The 15258-nt window shown below is 48.5% G+C and overlaps 5 protein-coding genes across 5 annotated transcripts; 2 read left to right on the top strand and 3 right to left on the bottom strand.

Annotated features, from left to right (window-relative positions):
* Nucleotides 1-554: 554 nt before the first annotated feature.
* LTR84_003948 (uncharacterized protein) lies at nucleotides 555-2319 on the top strand (the record flags this gene model as incomplete). Its single annotated transcript, XM_064847528.1, has 2 exons — nucleotides 555-1824; nucleotides 1883-2319. The coding sequence occupies 2 exons, from the start codon at nucleotides 555-557 to the stop codon at nucleotides 2317-2319; spliced, it is 1707 nt and encodes a 568-aa protein (XP_064704640.1).
* Nucleotides 2320-2714: 395 nt separating this feature from the next.
* On the bottom strand, nucleotides 2715-3296 carry LTR84_003949 (uncharacterized protein; the record flags this gene model as incomplete). Its single annotated transcript, XM_064847529.1, has 3 exons — nucleotides 2715-2905; nucleotides 2981-3115; nucleotides 3215-3296. 3 exons carry the CDS (start codon nucleotides 3294-3296, stop codon nucleotides 2715-2717), a joined length of 408 nt encoding a protein of 135 aa, XP_064704641.1.
* An 895-nt stretch (nucleotides 3297-4191) lies between these two features.
* Nucleotides 4192-7420, bottom strand: LTR84_003950 (uncharacterized protein; the record flags this gene model as incomplete). The annotated part of the gene is made up of 2 exons (XM_064847530.1): nucleotides 4192-6412; nucleotides 6459-7420. The coding sequence occupies 2 exons, from the start codon at nucleotides 7418-7420 to the stop codon at nucleotides 4192-4194; spliced, it is 3183 nt and encodes a 1060-aa protein (XP_064704642.1).
* A 2109-nt stretch (nucleotides 7421-9529) lies between these two features.
* Nucleotides 9530-11129, top strand: LTR84_003951 (uncharacterized protein; the record flags this gene model as incomplete). The annotated part of the gene is made up of 2 exons (XM_064847531.1): nucleotides 9530-9845; nucleotides 9898-11129. The coding sequence occupies 2 exons, from the start codon at nucleotides 9530-9532 to the stop codon at nucleotides 11127-11129; spliced, it is 1548 nt and encodes a 515-aa protein (XP_064704643.1).
* A 1006-nt stretch (nucleotides 11130-12135) lies between these two features.
* Nucleotides 12136-14495, bottom strand: LTR84_003952 (uncharacterized protein; the record flags this gene model as incomplete). The annotated part of the gene is made up of 3 exons (XM_064847532.1): nucleotides 12136-13133; nucleotides 13202-13622; nucleotides 14409-14495. The coding sequence occupies 3 exons, from the start codon at nucleotides 14493-14495 to the stop codon at nucleotides 12136-12138; spliced, it is 1506 nt and encodes a 501-aa protein (XP_064704644.1).
* Between the last annotated feature and the right edge of the window lie 763 nt (nucleotides 14496-15258).

Below are 15258 nucleotides of genomic sequence, written 5' to 3' on the forward strand. Positions count from 1 at the left end.
ACTTAGTGGTTCGTAAAATGACCTTGACTGCTGCGGGCAGGGGTTCAGTGCCTCTGAATCCGGATGCTGTCCTGGTATTCTTCAGTAGATCCTACCCGGCACGGCGCTATGGTACGGCGGTGAGAAAATTAAGGCCCTCAGGGTTGATACAAGCTGCAGAATCTCACGGCTGAACCTCGTGACTGGTAAGGCGGACTGCTTTCGCCGCGTCAACAAGCTCAGATGCGGGTTGGCCGATTATCGTCCTTCGACCGGACTTTCCGAAGAATTTGCACAGTGCACGTTACAATGATGGGTCACTACCAGCTCGGCCCACCCATGATCGTTGTCCTATCTGTCGTGTGGTGGCGCGTGGCGCAATAGGTAACACGCGAATGACAACTGCATCCATGGTCTTGGAGTTTATGAAACTCACACTGATACAAAAATCCGCAAGGAACATCCATCGCTAGAGCGGTGCTGCTTCTGTTCCATAACATTGAATGCAAATTACTGCTTCGACAACGGCTTTTCAGCGACTTCGAAGCACTCATCGTCACTTAACTTCCAAAAACATGGGTAGCATTGGTGTTCAGCAAGTCCCTCCAGCTCAGGATGCCTTGTATGAGATTGAGGACCATCCATTAGGCGAAGCTCGCTACTTGAAGGTGCTATGCATAGGTGGAGGCGCCACAGGTCTCAATCTAGCTCACCAATTTAACCGACATCTGAAGAATGTCGAGCTCGTCATCTACGAAAAGAACCCCAGACTGGGCGGCACTTGGTACGAGAATACCTATCCTGGCTGCGCTTGCGACATTCCGTCTCATATTTACCAATTTCTCTGGTCGCTCAATCCTGATTGGAGTTTGTTCTATGCTACTGCTCCTGAAATCTACAAGTATATGGAAGATACCGCTAAAAGATTCGACCTCGAGAAATACATTCAAGTTAACCACAAAGTTACACATGCTCAATGGGTCGAAGAGGAAGGGATCTGGAAGATCAAAGTTCTGAACACCGCCACAAGCGAAGAGTTTGAAGATTGGGGCCACTACTTAGTCAACGCTGCCGGTTTCTTGAATCATTGGCGATGGCCGGATATTAGTGGACTAAAATCCTTCAAAGGCGAACTCCTACATTCGGCTCAGTGGAGACAGGAGGTTGATCTGAAGCAAAAGCGTGTTGCCGTCATTGGCAACGGTTCTTCAGGCATTCAACTGGTGACAGCATTACAACCGGAAGCTAGTCATCTAACTACGTTCATCCGCAATCCGACCTGGATTTCAACATCGTACGCCCAAAAGTTCGCCGGTCCGAACGGCGCCAATTTTGAGTACAGCCAAGAGCAGAGAGACGAGTTTCGCAACAATGCCGAAAAATTCCTAGCCTACCGCAAGGAGATTGAGGCCGAAATGAATGGAGGCTTTGCTTTTGCATTCGAAGATTCAGCTGAGCAGTTAATGGCCGTTAATTACATCACAGATGTCATGAGAACGCGACTGGGTCCTAAGCACAAGGAGCTAGCCGACAAGCTTATCCCCACGACATTTGGATTCGGCTGTAGGCGACCAACTCCCGGTACTGGCTACTTGGAGGCCCTTACCAAGGAGAACGTGACTGTCGAGCTCGATAGTCTCGCGGAAGTGACTGAGACAGGCATCCGAACGAAGTCTGGTACCTTCTACGAGCTCGACGCTATCATCTGCGCCACGGGCTTCGAGACCTCATGGCGCCCACGGTTTCCCATCATTGGCCGCAACAATGCCGACCTAACAGAGCAGTGGAAGTCCCGCGCCACCGCATACCTGTCATTTGGCGTCCACAACTTTCCCAACTATTTCCGTAAGTCTCTTATCCTATTCCCTGCTCGAGTTTATGTGTTATACTAACCACATTCTAGTGGTCATGGGCCCTAATTCTCCACTCACTCATGGTTCTGCGCTGCCTAGTATCGAACATCTGACTAAGTATCTTGTCCGCCTGCTGTACAAGTTCCAGACCCAGAACTACAAGTCGGTCGAACCCTACGAGGAAGCCGTTAAGGACTTCATCCAGCATTCTGACACGCTAATTATGAAGACAGTTTGGGGTGGCCGATGTCGATCATGGCTCAAGGGTGGCAAGGACGAAGGCCCCGCGCTTTCTCACCCAGGAAGCCGTCTGCATTGGTTTCAGATGCTGCTTGAGCCTCGTTGGGAGGACTTCAAATGGACGCGTATCTCAGAGAATAGGTTCGCCTATCTGGGCAATGGCCATTGTACAATGGATGCGGAAGGCAAGGACAAAGCTTGGTACATGGACAACCCGGATCTCGGATACGAAAGCATCATATATTAGAAGCATCAATAGTGAACAGGAGTAGGTTTTTTTGCTATATCTATGGGATATCAAGTGTGAACAACTATGATAGAAGCACAGTGGCAATGACTACTACTGTTTACGTACGCAACTGTGCTTTTTCGTTCTACACCCACTCGCCGTGAAATAAACTCGTTGTTGAGTTCTGAGGCAGGCTGCTACACTAGATCCGCAGATTGAGTAGCCGTACTCCACCTACTTGCCCGATTCTGACAAAATTCGATGATTGATTGGGCTTTGATCAAGGGCTTAGCACATCTCGTTGCATCAAGTGAAGTCTATACACATCTATCTACGCATACGCTTCGAGACACACTAAAGTTGCCATAAAAAGGCTGACCTGCCCTAGATCACGTGGAAGAGTTTCCGAGGTCTTAAAATCGTCTAAACTTATCACCCTCCTGAGTAGTTGGCTTGGGAGGGTCCGCAGGATACGCGCTGGCCTTGAACACTAACGCAAATCGCTTGACAGAGTACTTGATGATAGCCCCTTTTTTGATGAAGAACGTCTCTCCTTCGTGCAACGTTGCCCTTTGGCCCGTCTCGTCTTCTAGATCTAGCTCACCTGGGCATTACACCGCATCAGCATTCATTACATGTCGAAGCTTGCAAGATCGACAAGGCCTTTCGATGGACTCACCCTTGACGACGATGCCAGTCTCTTCGTGGTCGTTCGGGGGACCAGCTCCGAAGACGCCAGGAGTAATGCGCATGAATTCAGCATAGAGCTGGACATCTTTAGGCGTGTCTTCGGATGCGGTGCCCAGGATTCGTCCTGTAGAGAGTACGTGAGCATTTTTTCCGTGGCGTAAAAGCTGCTCATGGATGATAGGGGTTCATCATCCTTGCTTGGACAGCGATAAATACCACATACCATACCAGTAGTTCGAAGAAGGAGTCCCAGGGACTAAAGGGGAGAGGTACTGCTCCCCTTCGGTACGGTATTCAAAATGCATCTTGGGACCTGCCGGACTTGTTCAAATCTCGTGATTAGGACATATGATGTGGTATCATCTCCGCAAGACTCAAGAGCCAAAAAATAGAAGGCGGATGACGATGCTAATAACATAGTAAACCAGCCAGAGATAGTAGGAGACAACGAAAGGAGATCACGACCATCACTTCGATGTAGCCGAATATTCCAATGGCGGTTCTGTGGTTTGTACGCCATGCGTAGACACAGCAAAATATTCCTAAGGTGGAAGTTCCACACCACATTCCGTCTTTCGGTGGTCATTCGTGAGCCATATTCCATGCGACTTTACGCCGCCCATGCCGGTAGACTTTTCGTCGATTGACCACCCATACAGTATTAGTGAGATAGAGGTCAAACCCTTGAGACCGGCAAAGAAGCCGTGGTGGAAGGGGCAAGGCAGGGTGACCGGAAACTCCGTGCGGCAAACAAGAGATGAATAGACCAAAGACCCCTGTCTTGATGCACCTTCTGCAGATACCGCTAACCTATCAACCTCAAGATGGAATGACCTGCGTGCGAATCTGCAATCGAGATCGGCAGGTCAAGAGTTGAGATGATGCTGTTATCGGGTGCTCAGTGGATGAGAAGGTGCGGTGCCCGGAGGTTCCGAAACTCGCCAAAACCAGATCCCACCACCAGTGCCATGGAATATCCGAGACGTGGAGCAGGCTGATTTTATTTCCCCACTCAAAGAGCACTACGGAAGATGACAGAGCCCTCGGGACGACCATCTCATTGTTGGAGAAGTACTGAGGTCACAAGCAACCCTAGATCTTGGAATGGTAAATTGACAAGAAGAGTTCAAGCAGAAGAGCGCATGTGAAGCCCGGAGGACCCCTTTGAGGACGCGGTGCAGCCTTTACTGTCGCTATGGCTCATGTTGAATTGGAGGTTTGGGTGAAATCGAGGCAGGAGCGTTCGGACACTGCAACCAACTTCGCCTCAGCACATGGGAGCTCAGGTGAAGGCGCTGTAGCATTCAGTCTCACAAGATCAGCGATGCTTAAAGTATATGTTGATACCAGAAACCCCAAATTTAGGTCACCATGTGTCTGTGAAAAGGATTGTAGTAGTGGATTTTGCTTGAGTAAGGGTAAGACGCTGGCCTCTAACAAGGGGAAGTATTCTTCTTCCCTGATATATGCGCTGAAGCTGGTAGTAGGACCGTTGAATGGACCTGAGATAATCAGGTCAGTACACAGATTCAGAATAATGCCGCAAGGTCTTGGGGGTGCAGGAATTGAGCTTGTGGTGGAAAAGAAAGTGCTACTTGTCGTTCTGGGCGATATTTGTGTCAACAAAGTGCTAGCAGATGGCATTGTAGCCGTAGATGACATTGTAGCCGTGGATGACAGTAGGCAAGAGCGATCGAAAGCCCACACCTTTTGTGTACTCGTGCATCCAGAGTTGAGGTTTGAATTAATGCTTCCATTGTATGCAACAAGGTCCCTGATACTCTGGTAGAGTGTACCGATAACTGACCAACCGTTAACGAAGGCCGTCTGTAATAGAGGGTTGGCCACAAACTTGGCCAGGACGACATCAGCTATATCATCAGCAGAGCAAGCCAGGTTGTCTTTAGAGTAGCATGAGCTATTGGATCCTGAAAATGGACTTTGATAGAGTGCACCCCGGCAGAGATCAAGTACTTTCCCACATCTCGCTCTCATCCCCAGTGCTGTTGTGGTCAAGTTGGAAAGCGGTGGAGCAAGACAAGAGCGATCCCACACCCTGACGTCTGTTTTTCTCTCATCCGCACACTGAAATGATGAGTATCGGGTTATGAATTGGCCGAAGTTCATGTCAAAGATATAGACATCATCTTTTCTGGTAGTTCTTCTCATTGCAAACGTCTGTAGTTGCGGAATGTCTGCGAGTATGGGACCTATGGCAGCCGTGATAGTATCGAGAGTACATTGACTATCAGGGACACCAAAACATGCTCTCCCAAATAGGCTCTTGGCGTCGAAATCAGCAATCGCTGCGTCTAGACAAACCGCGACAGTCAGGCCACACGTGGTGCTTAGCACACTTTGTGATGTTCTTGTGACTACTGTAGTTGTTGTGGTGGTGGTCGTAATAGCCATAGCTGTTACCATAGGAGTCGTCGATGCAGACTGCGCTGATGTCGCTGATGTCGCCGAAGTCGTAGTCGATGATGTTGTTCCCATCGACGCCAGCAGGCAGGAGCGGTCGGAAATGCGAATACGAGCGGTGTAGCTACAGAGAAGCGGGTTTGAAGCGGATGTTGCATTTAGTGCAATGAGTTCGTCAATGGTTTTGGTGAACGTATATACGCCGAAACTGGTTAACGTAGATAAGACGACTCCGTATGACTGTAACGGCGAATTTCCTGAAAAATACGGCTCGGCGTTGGCTGCTATATTATCGTCTGTGCATCCACCTAGACAGAAAATTGAAGGACCAGTATAATTGTTCGAGATGTAAGGATCTGGGATGACCAATTTGGTACAGATATCGAGGACAACGTTGCAAGTTGTGCTAGGTGTCGAGGCTGATGCACTAGACGTGCTTGACAATGTACTGGTGCTGGTCAATATTGAACCACCAATAGGTTGAATATCAATCTTTGAGGACGACAATACGTCCCCCAGCGCAGAGAGAGAGGTAGAAGGCGCACGAGAGTTTGAGGCTGGAAGGGAGTTCAAAGCGGTGATTCCGGATGTGCTAACTGTCCCCTGCATATCACCAATCCCAAATCCGTAGGATGAAGATGTACTGTTGAGAGTAGAATGGGTGGTAAGAGCGAACTGCAACGAGCCTGGACTTGGCGATATGATCGAACCGAGATCCGAGCTAACTCTGGTAATAGAAGTCGAGAAGGATAGGCTTGTTCCAAGAGTGGATGTTACGGTGGAAGCTGGGCCAGAAAATATGTCACCTAGATTGGACTGAGCTGAGGTGAAGGTCCGCGAAGTAGGTTCCACATCTGGGCTCGTAGTTGGGGAAGGCCGAGCATCCCATGCTTTGACGCTTTCAAAATATCCACTATTGTTTTCGTTATACATAGATAGCGGCCACCATTCGGTACTTCCATGTACCTGAGATCCCCGTGGAATGGGAATGGTTCGAGTCCTAAACACGATTAGAAGTGAGTGATCACGGAGTAGTGAAAACTGACCTCGACGCAGAAAAAGTTTGAAAGGGAAGGGTATAGGTAAATGTCTCGGTGACGCGAGTCGCAAACCTGTAATAAGTAGGACCAGTGACAGACTTGATGATATGAGTAGTCCAGGGTTTTGCATGCATAGTGTATATTTTTGGAGGTGGAACAGTGACTTGTGTGGCGCCATTGTCAATAATGGTTAAGTCTTGGACAGGCATGGTTAGGGCTATCGGGTCCGGTTTTTGAGTGAACTTCCATGTGTAGGTTCCTGATTTTGTAACAATACCTTCTGTTGAACAGATAAAACTTGTAGCAATGGCCGAGGATGGAAAGTTGAAGTCTTCCCACTTTTCGAACCAACCAAAGCACTTCTGATGGCGCCTGCCCGACTTGCTGCTGTATCGACATTCAATCACATCCAGAAGTTGGGAACGACGTCCTTCAGTACTGTTCCCACAAGCTTTACATAAACCGCTACCACCCCAGCCAGGCATAGCTAGAGAGCCAACTGCATTGTAAGGCGCGATGGCGCGTCGCGTAATGGTTTCATATCTAGTTATAGATCTCAATCGTTCTCCACCAATCTCTAGTGGACCTTTGGAAACCTTTGGCTGCAACGCCGGTGCGACAGTGACGGTTTTCAGAACCTCATAATGTTCAGAGGCTCTATATGGCTGTTCGACGTCGGTAATAGTAGTGTAGAGACTTGTAGTCCCATTCCAGGCATGAGGAACGACGGTCGAAACGTATAGGTAGCTTGTATGGATGTATTGCGTCCAACACTTTCCCTTGATACAAGCGATCTTAGGAATACAGGTCGGCACTGGTTGGTATTGTGAGGTTATGGTCACGGGCGTAGGCGTCGAACGTGTATCATTCGGGCAAGGTGTGATAATCTTTGGTGCTGTGCTGACCACCAAATTCGCGAACGATGATGTTACGGCAACCAATATTGCAAGCGATGGGTGGAAATGCATAGTGGCAGGCGTTTGGTGAATCAAACCAGGAACCAGAGCTTCGTAATGCTTTCCACAGAAGCAGACCACCTGGTGCCCGGCGACTTTGGTACGTGACCAGAAGCTGCTTTCAAGGCATGAAATGAATGGCTTTTGATTCCTATTGTTGAATAGATGGCCATGGCGAACCAGAAAAATTATGTAGACCTAGAGGTTAGGGAGATGTCACCGATGTAATACGAGCTGTCTTGTCACTTAAATTTGATAACAGCTGTGTCAATCCCCCTCGTGTCGAGACAACCACTGACTTCTGTGAGTATGTGAACTGAGAAGTGTGCGAATGAAAATAAATGAAGGGGTAATGGCTGTAAGTCGTTGCCAGGATTCTACTAACGACAGGTTGACGTGCTACAAGCAGCGCCCGGATTCTCTCTCCGCACCGCAACTCAATGATTGGCGATTTCCTGGGCAGCAAGACTAGGTTTTCTGGCACATCTTGACAGCGGATTAGCAGCCTGGCAGACTCGTGAACGGAGAAGAAGCTCTCTCACCTTGTTGAAAGGATGGTAATTTTTCTTTCCTCAATCATCCATTTTAAGATATATCTATCTCATACTTGTTTAGGTTGCCCTGTACGTCCAGGTAACAACAGAGCCTGCGCCCTTAAGGTTTGTCTAGATGACAACCAGGGCATCTTCACTTCGCTCTCTGACTCTAGTGTATCAAGTGATAGGCTGCATCCTCCAGCCTTATCGAGGAGCGTTCAGATTAGTCGCCCTCGTCCATTGATTCTCCGATATGTTAGTGTCCACATCCCAAAATGTGATCGCCTGTGCAAACTTCTGTTTTGAGCTACTAATTAGGGGGAAAAGTTAAATTTTGATTATTCTGGCTGAACTTCACATAGAGCAATGTTAAGTAAGCTCTCATGGTCAATAACTCATCTATCGTCGCTCTTTTTTTTCACTTATCCATGATCTCTTCCCCAAGGGATCGAGGTTAGTGCTGCTTAGGCGAAGAATTTCACTATACTCTACCCCTCCTAGCCACAACCACATGGGTTTAAGAATGGATCTCTTGTCTCTGTGCCGGCCATCATGATAAGCTCTATAAACTCTGATATCTCTTCGATCGGATACACTTTATTTATCTCTATAAGGGCCCTTTATTACTTCGGAACTCTAGGTAGTGCAACTAAGTATAAATATTGGAACTAAGGATAGAAGTCTTTCCCTAATTCATTTATAGATAAAGTCAGTGTTCTTACTTCGTCGGATAGAGTCGTGGAGGGGTTTAAGATAATTGAGCACTATCCTTTGATTTTTCTCCAAACGTAAGGAGTACACTGTTGTAGGATATAGAACTAGGAGGAACTATTGATATCCAGTCTCCTTTAGCCACCTCTATAGAATACTGATATATTCGAAAATAGGCTATCCACTAAATACGTCGATACGCCATTTTAGACTAATAGACTAATGTCGATAATTACTCCTCCTTATTCTATCGTGCCAAGCTTAGAATATTACGAAACGTTCGTATACTAAAGGCTCGTTCCGTGCTCCCCAGATAAATCTGATCGAGACGACCGCCGGAGGAGTTTCCGAAAATCTTATCCGTGCAGCTAGAAGGCACCCTTTCCACGTGATTCTTGCCACGGCCGAGCAAGAGCACAAGTACCATTTCTCATGTAGAGATCGTCGCCTCTTTGAACGGACATCGAATGTATCTTGAGTGGGCCAATTATCTGTGCCTTGCTGCTGGTGCTGCAAGCTGTCATCTTTACTAGCAATGTGCGCGCGAATGGATTCCGATAACCACGGTTATCGGCGAGGCTGCCGACTCGTGTTGCGGAGTTTCCAGATCATACTTTCTAATATCAGCTCAATCTAAAGTTCCGGACAATTAGCTCCAACCACCAAGTAGCCGAGTGTAGCTTTGGTGCCCACCTCTCCGTACCAACACCAACTCCACGGTTCAGTTCTCAATTTGCGAGGTCTATTCACCCAGTAACCGTAAGCTGATGCTCTATAAAGCACACCGTCTCCGAACAGGGAACCAATATTGCGCTCGACTGCAGATGCACCATCACTCTTCCCTATTATTTTTTCCATCCCTCGCTCTTCAGCAATGGCCGCTGTCGACTACCAAAAAGAGGTTACCGGCCAGGATGTCACCACCGCCGACGTCGAACAAATGGACTCTGGGCCAGTTCAAATACACGCTGTCACTGATCTCGACGATGACCGTTTCAGTCTCTGGAGTGTCCTCGGCATGCAGTATACCTGCTCAGCCGCTCCCATCTCCATATCGGGATTCATGGTGTTCACCCTAGGCTTAGGTGGCAACCCTTTCTTTTTCTGGTGTTTTCTCTTCGCTGCCTTGGTCCAAGGTCTGCCCACTCTCTCTTTGGCCGAGCTATCATCTGCGTTTCCTCACGTTGCTGGTAAGTGCACAAACCCCATACTTGTGACACAATTCCCTGATGGTGCGTACAGGACAAACCTACTGGACATCTATACTGGCTCCACCCAAGTACAGGAGATTCCTCACCTACCTTGATGGCGCCATGACCCTCTGGACCTGGATTCTCGCTCTGGCAGGCGGCTGGGTTCTCACCGGCCAGTTTATCCTTGGTACCATCACAGTGATCAATAGTTCGTTCACTCCCCAAACATATCAAATATTCCTGTTCGCCCTGATGAACTGCGTCATCTCTGTTCTTCTTAACTCCTATCTCATCAAGATCTACCCGGCGATCAACAAGTTCTTCGTGGTCTTCATCAACGCCGCCGTGGTCTTTATAATTATCGTGCTACTGGCAAAAGCTCAGCCAAAGGCTTCTGCACGTACGGTATTCGTGAACATTGTCAACGAAAGCGGCTGGCCCGACGGGTGGACGTTCTTCTTGAACCTATTGCCCGGATTGGCAGCAATTTCACTTCCAGACACTGCCACGCACATGGCTGAGGAAGTGCCGGAGCCACATCGACGTATTCCACAAGTGATGGTCGGAAGCTACGTTTTGTCCTTCCTGGGCGCTTTTGTCATGGTCATTGTGCTTCTCTTCTGCACAGTCAATCCACAAAACCTGCTGGAGCCTCTCGGTGGAGCGCCTATATTTCAAATCTGCTGGGATGCGTGGAATAACCGCGGTTTCGTCATTGTTGTGGGCATTATCTACGTCTCCGTCTTCGGGCAAGCCACCACAAACATAACCACGGTCTTGTCCCGCATTTTTTGGTCCTTTGCCCAGTCTGGAGGGCTACCCGCTATTGGTTTCGTCACTAAGGTTGACCCGCGTCTTCAACTCCCACTGAACTCCTTGCTGGTATCTGCGGCCATAACGGCGGCGTTTACTCTTCTAGCTTTCTCGCCAGCCTATGTCCTAAATGCCATTTACGGCTCAGCTGGCCTCTGCGTCGTGGTTTCTTACGGACTACCGATCTTCCTATTAGTGCTTGACAAGCGACGAGCCTTACCCGCCAACCGGTATTTCAGCCTGGGCCAGTTCGGCTGGTTCGTCAACGTTGCGCTTCTCTGCATCTACCCACTTCTATGCACCGTTGTCAGCTTCCCTTTATTCAGCCCCGTCACGTCAAAGGCCATGAACTGGACCTCCGTGGTGTTTGCCGGTGTGCTGCTCCTGACCATTGGCAATTGGTTCTTGGTCCGAAGTAGCTACCAGCTGCCGAAGGCAACCGCTTTCGAGCGCGTTCATGTTCACTAAATTCAAATCTTTTGGAGACAAATCAGCAATGTTATCGTCGTGGAAGAAAGAATTCCCAAACTTTCTGAGCAAGCCACTCTCCACTCTATCCTACGTGGGGCGGGCGTGAAGAAAGGATCTGATTAATTCCCCGTGCATCGAGGCGCCTTCGATGGACGCGTAATCATTCAATGTAGTCTGGAAATCTTTGTGCAGCTGTAAAAGGCATTAACCACTGTATGTCACAATCGTATCAATATGAATCTTTTCTGGCTTTCTGACAAATGGAAACATTTCACGGTGAACTTTTGCATCAATGGCATGATATTGATTCGTGAGCTTGGTTGCACAGTACAAGCGCATATAATATCGGAGTAATTTACGACGTCGTGCCGCTCAAGACTGTCGTTCTGACATTTGCATGAGAACCCTATGGTGAATCTGGTCCTCCTCCATGAGTATAGATTAGGACGGGCTTTTATTTTTCGTCGATCCAGCGCTAGGGTGATCATCACTGTAATGCTGACGCGTTAGTATGGTCTTGCACAACATGTTAGTTCAGTGCTGTATCATGACTTCCACGACTTCGAATTTGTTGCCATTTACCCCGGGTATTCTGTTCAGAGGCCTGTTCGGATGGTTTCATGCAAAGTAACACGCCAGCGAACACACCCAGTGTGCTTTTCTGAGCTCCCTAGTATGTGTGATCTCCCCGAGTGAGCGACTGACTGGAGTCTCGAGACTCGCAGGCAAGGTCAATTTCGCCTTGGGTAGCTCGTTTTCTTAGCTTATACTCTGGTGGCACAGTCAAAGGGGTCAAAGGGATCATAAGGTTAAATAGCTCTAATTTGATGGGATGATACAGATATGAGATCTGTATCACTATTACCACTCATCACTTAAGTAAACTTGCCCTTATGTGTGCTCGAGCATGCAAAGCAATCTGAATTGATGCCATGGCTGTGCTAGCAACCAAGGTAATTAGTCTACTTAGTGAGAGCTATGTCAACTTAATCTGTATTTGAGATCACAGATGAGGTTCCGATTCAACCCCCGGAAGCGTGGGGGATTTGATCTTGTATGAACCCTGGTGCAAGCGCTGGAAGACTTGATCGGGATCGTACTCCTCGGACACCTGGGTCAGGAATTTCACATTCTGCGGTCCGTAGCTACCAATCACATCCTGCCAGTGGGCAGCGTAGTTGGCAAAGAGGAAAGGATGGTAGAGACCGCGCTCGATAGCCTCAGCCCTGATACGTCCTACCAACCTTTTTTGCGCCGAGTAAACCTTTTCGCTGTTTTCTTGACCCATCCACCCAACGCCGAGCATGAGTACGAGCCATTTTCTGTGGCCGGCCTGAAATGGATATACATTGCCCGTCTGCTCGAAAGTGCGAGGCAAGCAGTGATACTCCATTGTGCCGCGAGCGAATTCCCAAAGGGATTTCATCTCTTCCTCAAACACCACCAGGACCCATTTCAGAAAGTCCACGTCCAGGCCGACCGTAAGGGTAGCGCAGCCGACGCGGAAGCCATGATCGCCTTGAAGATCGGCGATGTCGGAGGCTAGGTCGGTGTAGTCTAGCATCTTGAGAGGGATCGGATATTCGTCCACCGGTATGCTGCGGAGTTGATCAAACATAGGCCTGTCAGCGATGGGCTTTGTGGAGACGATATACTGCATGATCTGGAAAAACCCATTCTCCCAGGTAAGGATGATGATGGAATGGCCTGTTGGATCCTCGTCCAACCTAAACTGGAAGTCGCACCAGGCTTGAATGGCGTCATCGGAGTATTTTCCATTGAGGATGGTACGACCACCCCACATTCCGCTGTAAGGAATCGTGATCAATTCGTAGGTAGTGATTATGCCGAAATTGGCGCCCCCGCCTTGTAGAGCACGGAAGAGGGTTGGGTTGCTGTCTTCACTGGCGGTAATGACCTTGCCGGAAGCGAGAACGATCTCGATTGAGCGCACGTTATTGATACCCCAACCACGCTCAGCCGCGTAGAAGGAAATTCCACCTGTGAGAGCGAGCGACGTCAGCTAGTGATGATTTACACGTGAGAAGAAGTAAATAGTTTGAACACACCGCCGATGAGAAAACCGCCCAATCCAACATCTGCAGATCTACCTCCTATAGCCATCAAGTTTTCCTTTTGTAGTTTGGTATAGACGGCCCGCCAGGTACTGCCTGTACCGACTAAAGCAGTACCTTTTTCTCGATTGATCGTGATGCTGTTCAATTTGGCAAGGTCGAATTGTATACCTCCATCAAGACATGACTGCCCTGCAAAGTGTCCATGGCCGCCACTCTTCACGCCGAACGCTACGTTTGCTTTAGCGCAGAGTGAAAGTGCCTTCGCCACCTCGGCTGCGTTGTGTGGTTGGAAAAAACATCGAGGCCTCAGGTCTTTCTGGCATCCGGACCAGTAGCTGTTTTGGACGGCCTTGTATTCCTCATCTTTCTCTTGGAAAACCTGTAATGGAAAAAGCTGAGCAAGTTCAACAGCCTGGTTCAGTTAGCCTGTGAACAAAGCGAGCTTGCAAAACATTCAATGCCGAAAGGAATGCGAGTACATGCCACTTTTTCTGTAGCCACGGATACGGGTTTTGCAATCATTATGTATGTTGCAATGGGTGAGGTTATGTCCTTTTATTCACCAGAAGTCTTAATGCCGTGGAGTAAGCAGTCTCCGTGGTGTCACCGTGCGTGAACAAGTTCCTTCTCGAACAACGGGGAAAGAGTCGAGCAACCTCATGGGTTCATGATAGACACATCTCCATCTTATCCATGAGAGATATCCAGATGATTGGACGTTTCGGTGCTCAGGCACAAATGCGACGCTTCAGTAGTGGTTCTTCTCGGTTCCCGCGCTTCAGCGATGTGGAGCTTGAGAAACGCCGTAGCCGAGCGCGTGGCGGAAAGTCCATTGATATAAAATGGGCCAAACAGTAAACTCCGATTTAAGAGTCCTGAGATAGCCCCCGATTTCTGAAGCTTGGACGGAATATCCGAGAGCTGGAGAGTCATGAGGAGGTGTCCGGCTGAGACCTGACCTGGGGTTGAGATATCTTGGTTTTTTTGAAATTCGTGGAGAGCAAGACACGTCGTGGTCACGATTCACAGTTTACCGATTGAATTTTGCAAGTTAGGCACCACTGTCGACCCTTGTGTAGGTCGTACGATCAATGACGTGGACAGTAGTATCTTTGCCTTCGTATCGAATCGGCCCATCGATCACGGGCAAGGTGCATCGAGACCTGTTTTATTTTTGAGCATCAGAGAGCAAACGCACTGCATAATGCTCTCCGACATCCTTCATCTGTCCTTCAGCCACTCTGCTATCGGTCTCTTGCTGTGCAAAAGGAACCCAGCCCGTCATTGATGAAGTCTGTTCGCAAATCGGTACTGGGTGTTGATAGCTACACTACGATAACAGGTTCGGAGTTTCCAGCCCCCAATCGCGATGACAACCGCCTTTTCGCCCGTAATTCCTCTACTGCCGCTAAGATTCAGAATGGCGATGAATTTTATCATATTCAAAACCAATTTGAATCATTTGAGCTACATGGCAGATCGCACTCTATTGTCGAAACAATCATGAAATACGTGGTTGTGATTCCTTTGATGACGCGGGAAGAACTAACCATTAGTGAACGGTGGTGATCATCGATCTCAGGAACACGAGCCCAAAGGGTGCTAACCACCATCGTTCAATTGTCGGTCGGAAGATGATTGCATATAACTGCCCGTCCAGGGACCTTGACACGATGTCCATCACATTATTCAAGTGTGATAACACTAAGCTAGAACCTGGATTGAATTAATCATGTAGATTCCATGAGATGCACCCCATACATACCTACAGCTTCCTTGCCTCAATACCGTCACTATAATTACCGGAAGTGTCCTGTGGTGTATAGTCGGATTAAACCCTAGCGAAGATGGCGGCAGCCTCTGCGAGGATGACACATTCAGAATTCAGCCTGGTGGTGTCACGACTGCCTTGTTATCTTCCACAAAGTATCTAACAACTCGAGCATACCATACCTTAGCTGTCGCTCCCGGTGGCTTGACCCTTAGAGCTTCTAGTTGGATAGTTGTATGGTTCAATCATTTCACATCCTTCTATCGTTGAATGCCTG

The sequence above is a fragment of the Exophiala bonariae genome (assembly GCF_035927105.1).
Source record: "Exophiala bonariae strain CCFEE 5792 chromosome Unknown scaffold_18, whole genome shotgun sequence".
Classification (NCBI taxonomy): domain Eukaryota; kingdom Fungi; phylum Ascomycota; class Eurotiomycetes; order Chaetothyriales; family Herpotrichiellaceae; genus Exophiala; species Exophiala bonariae.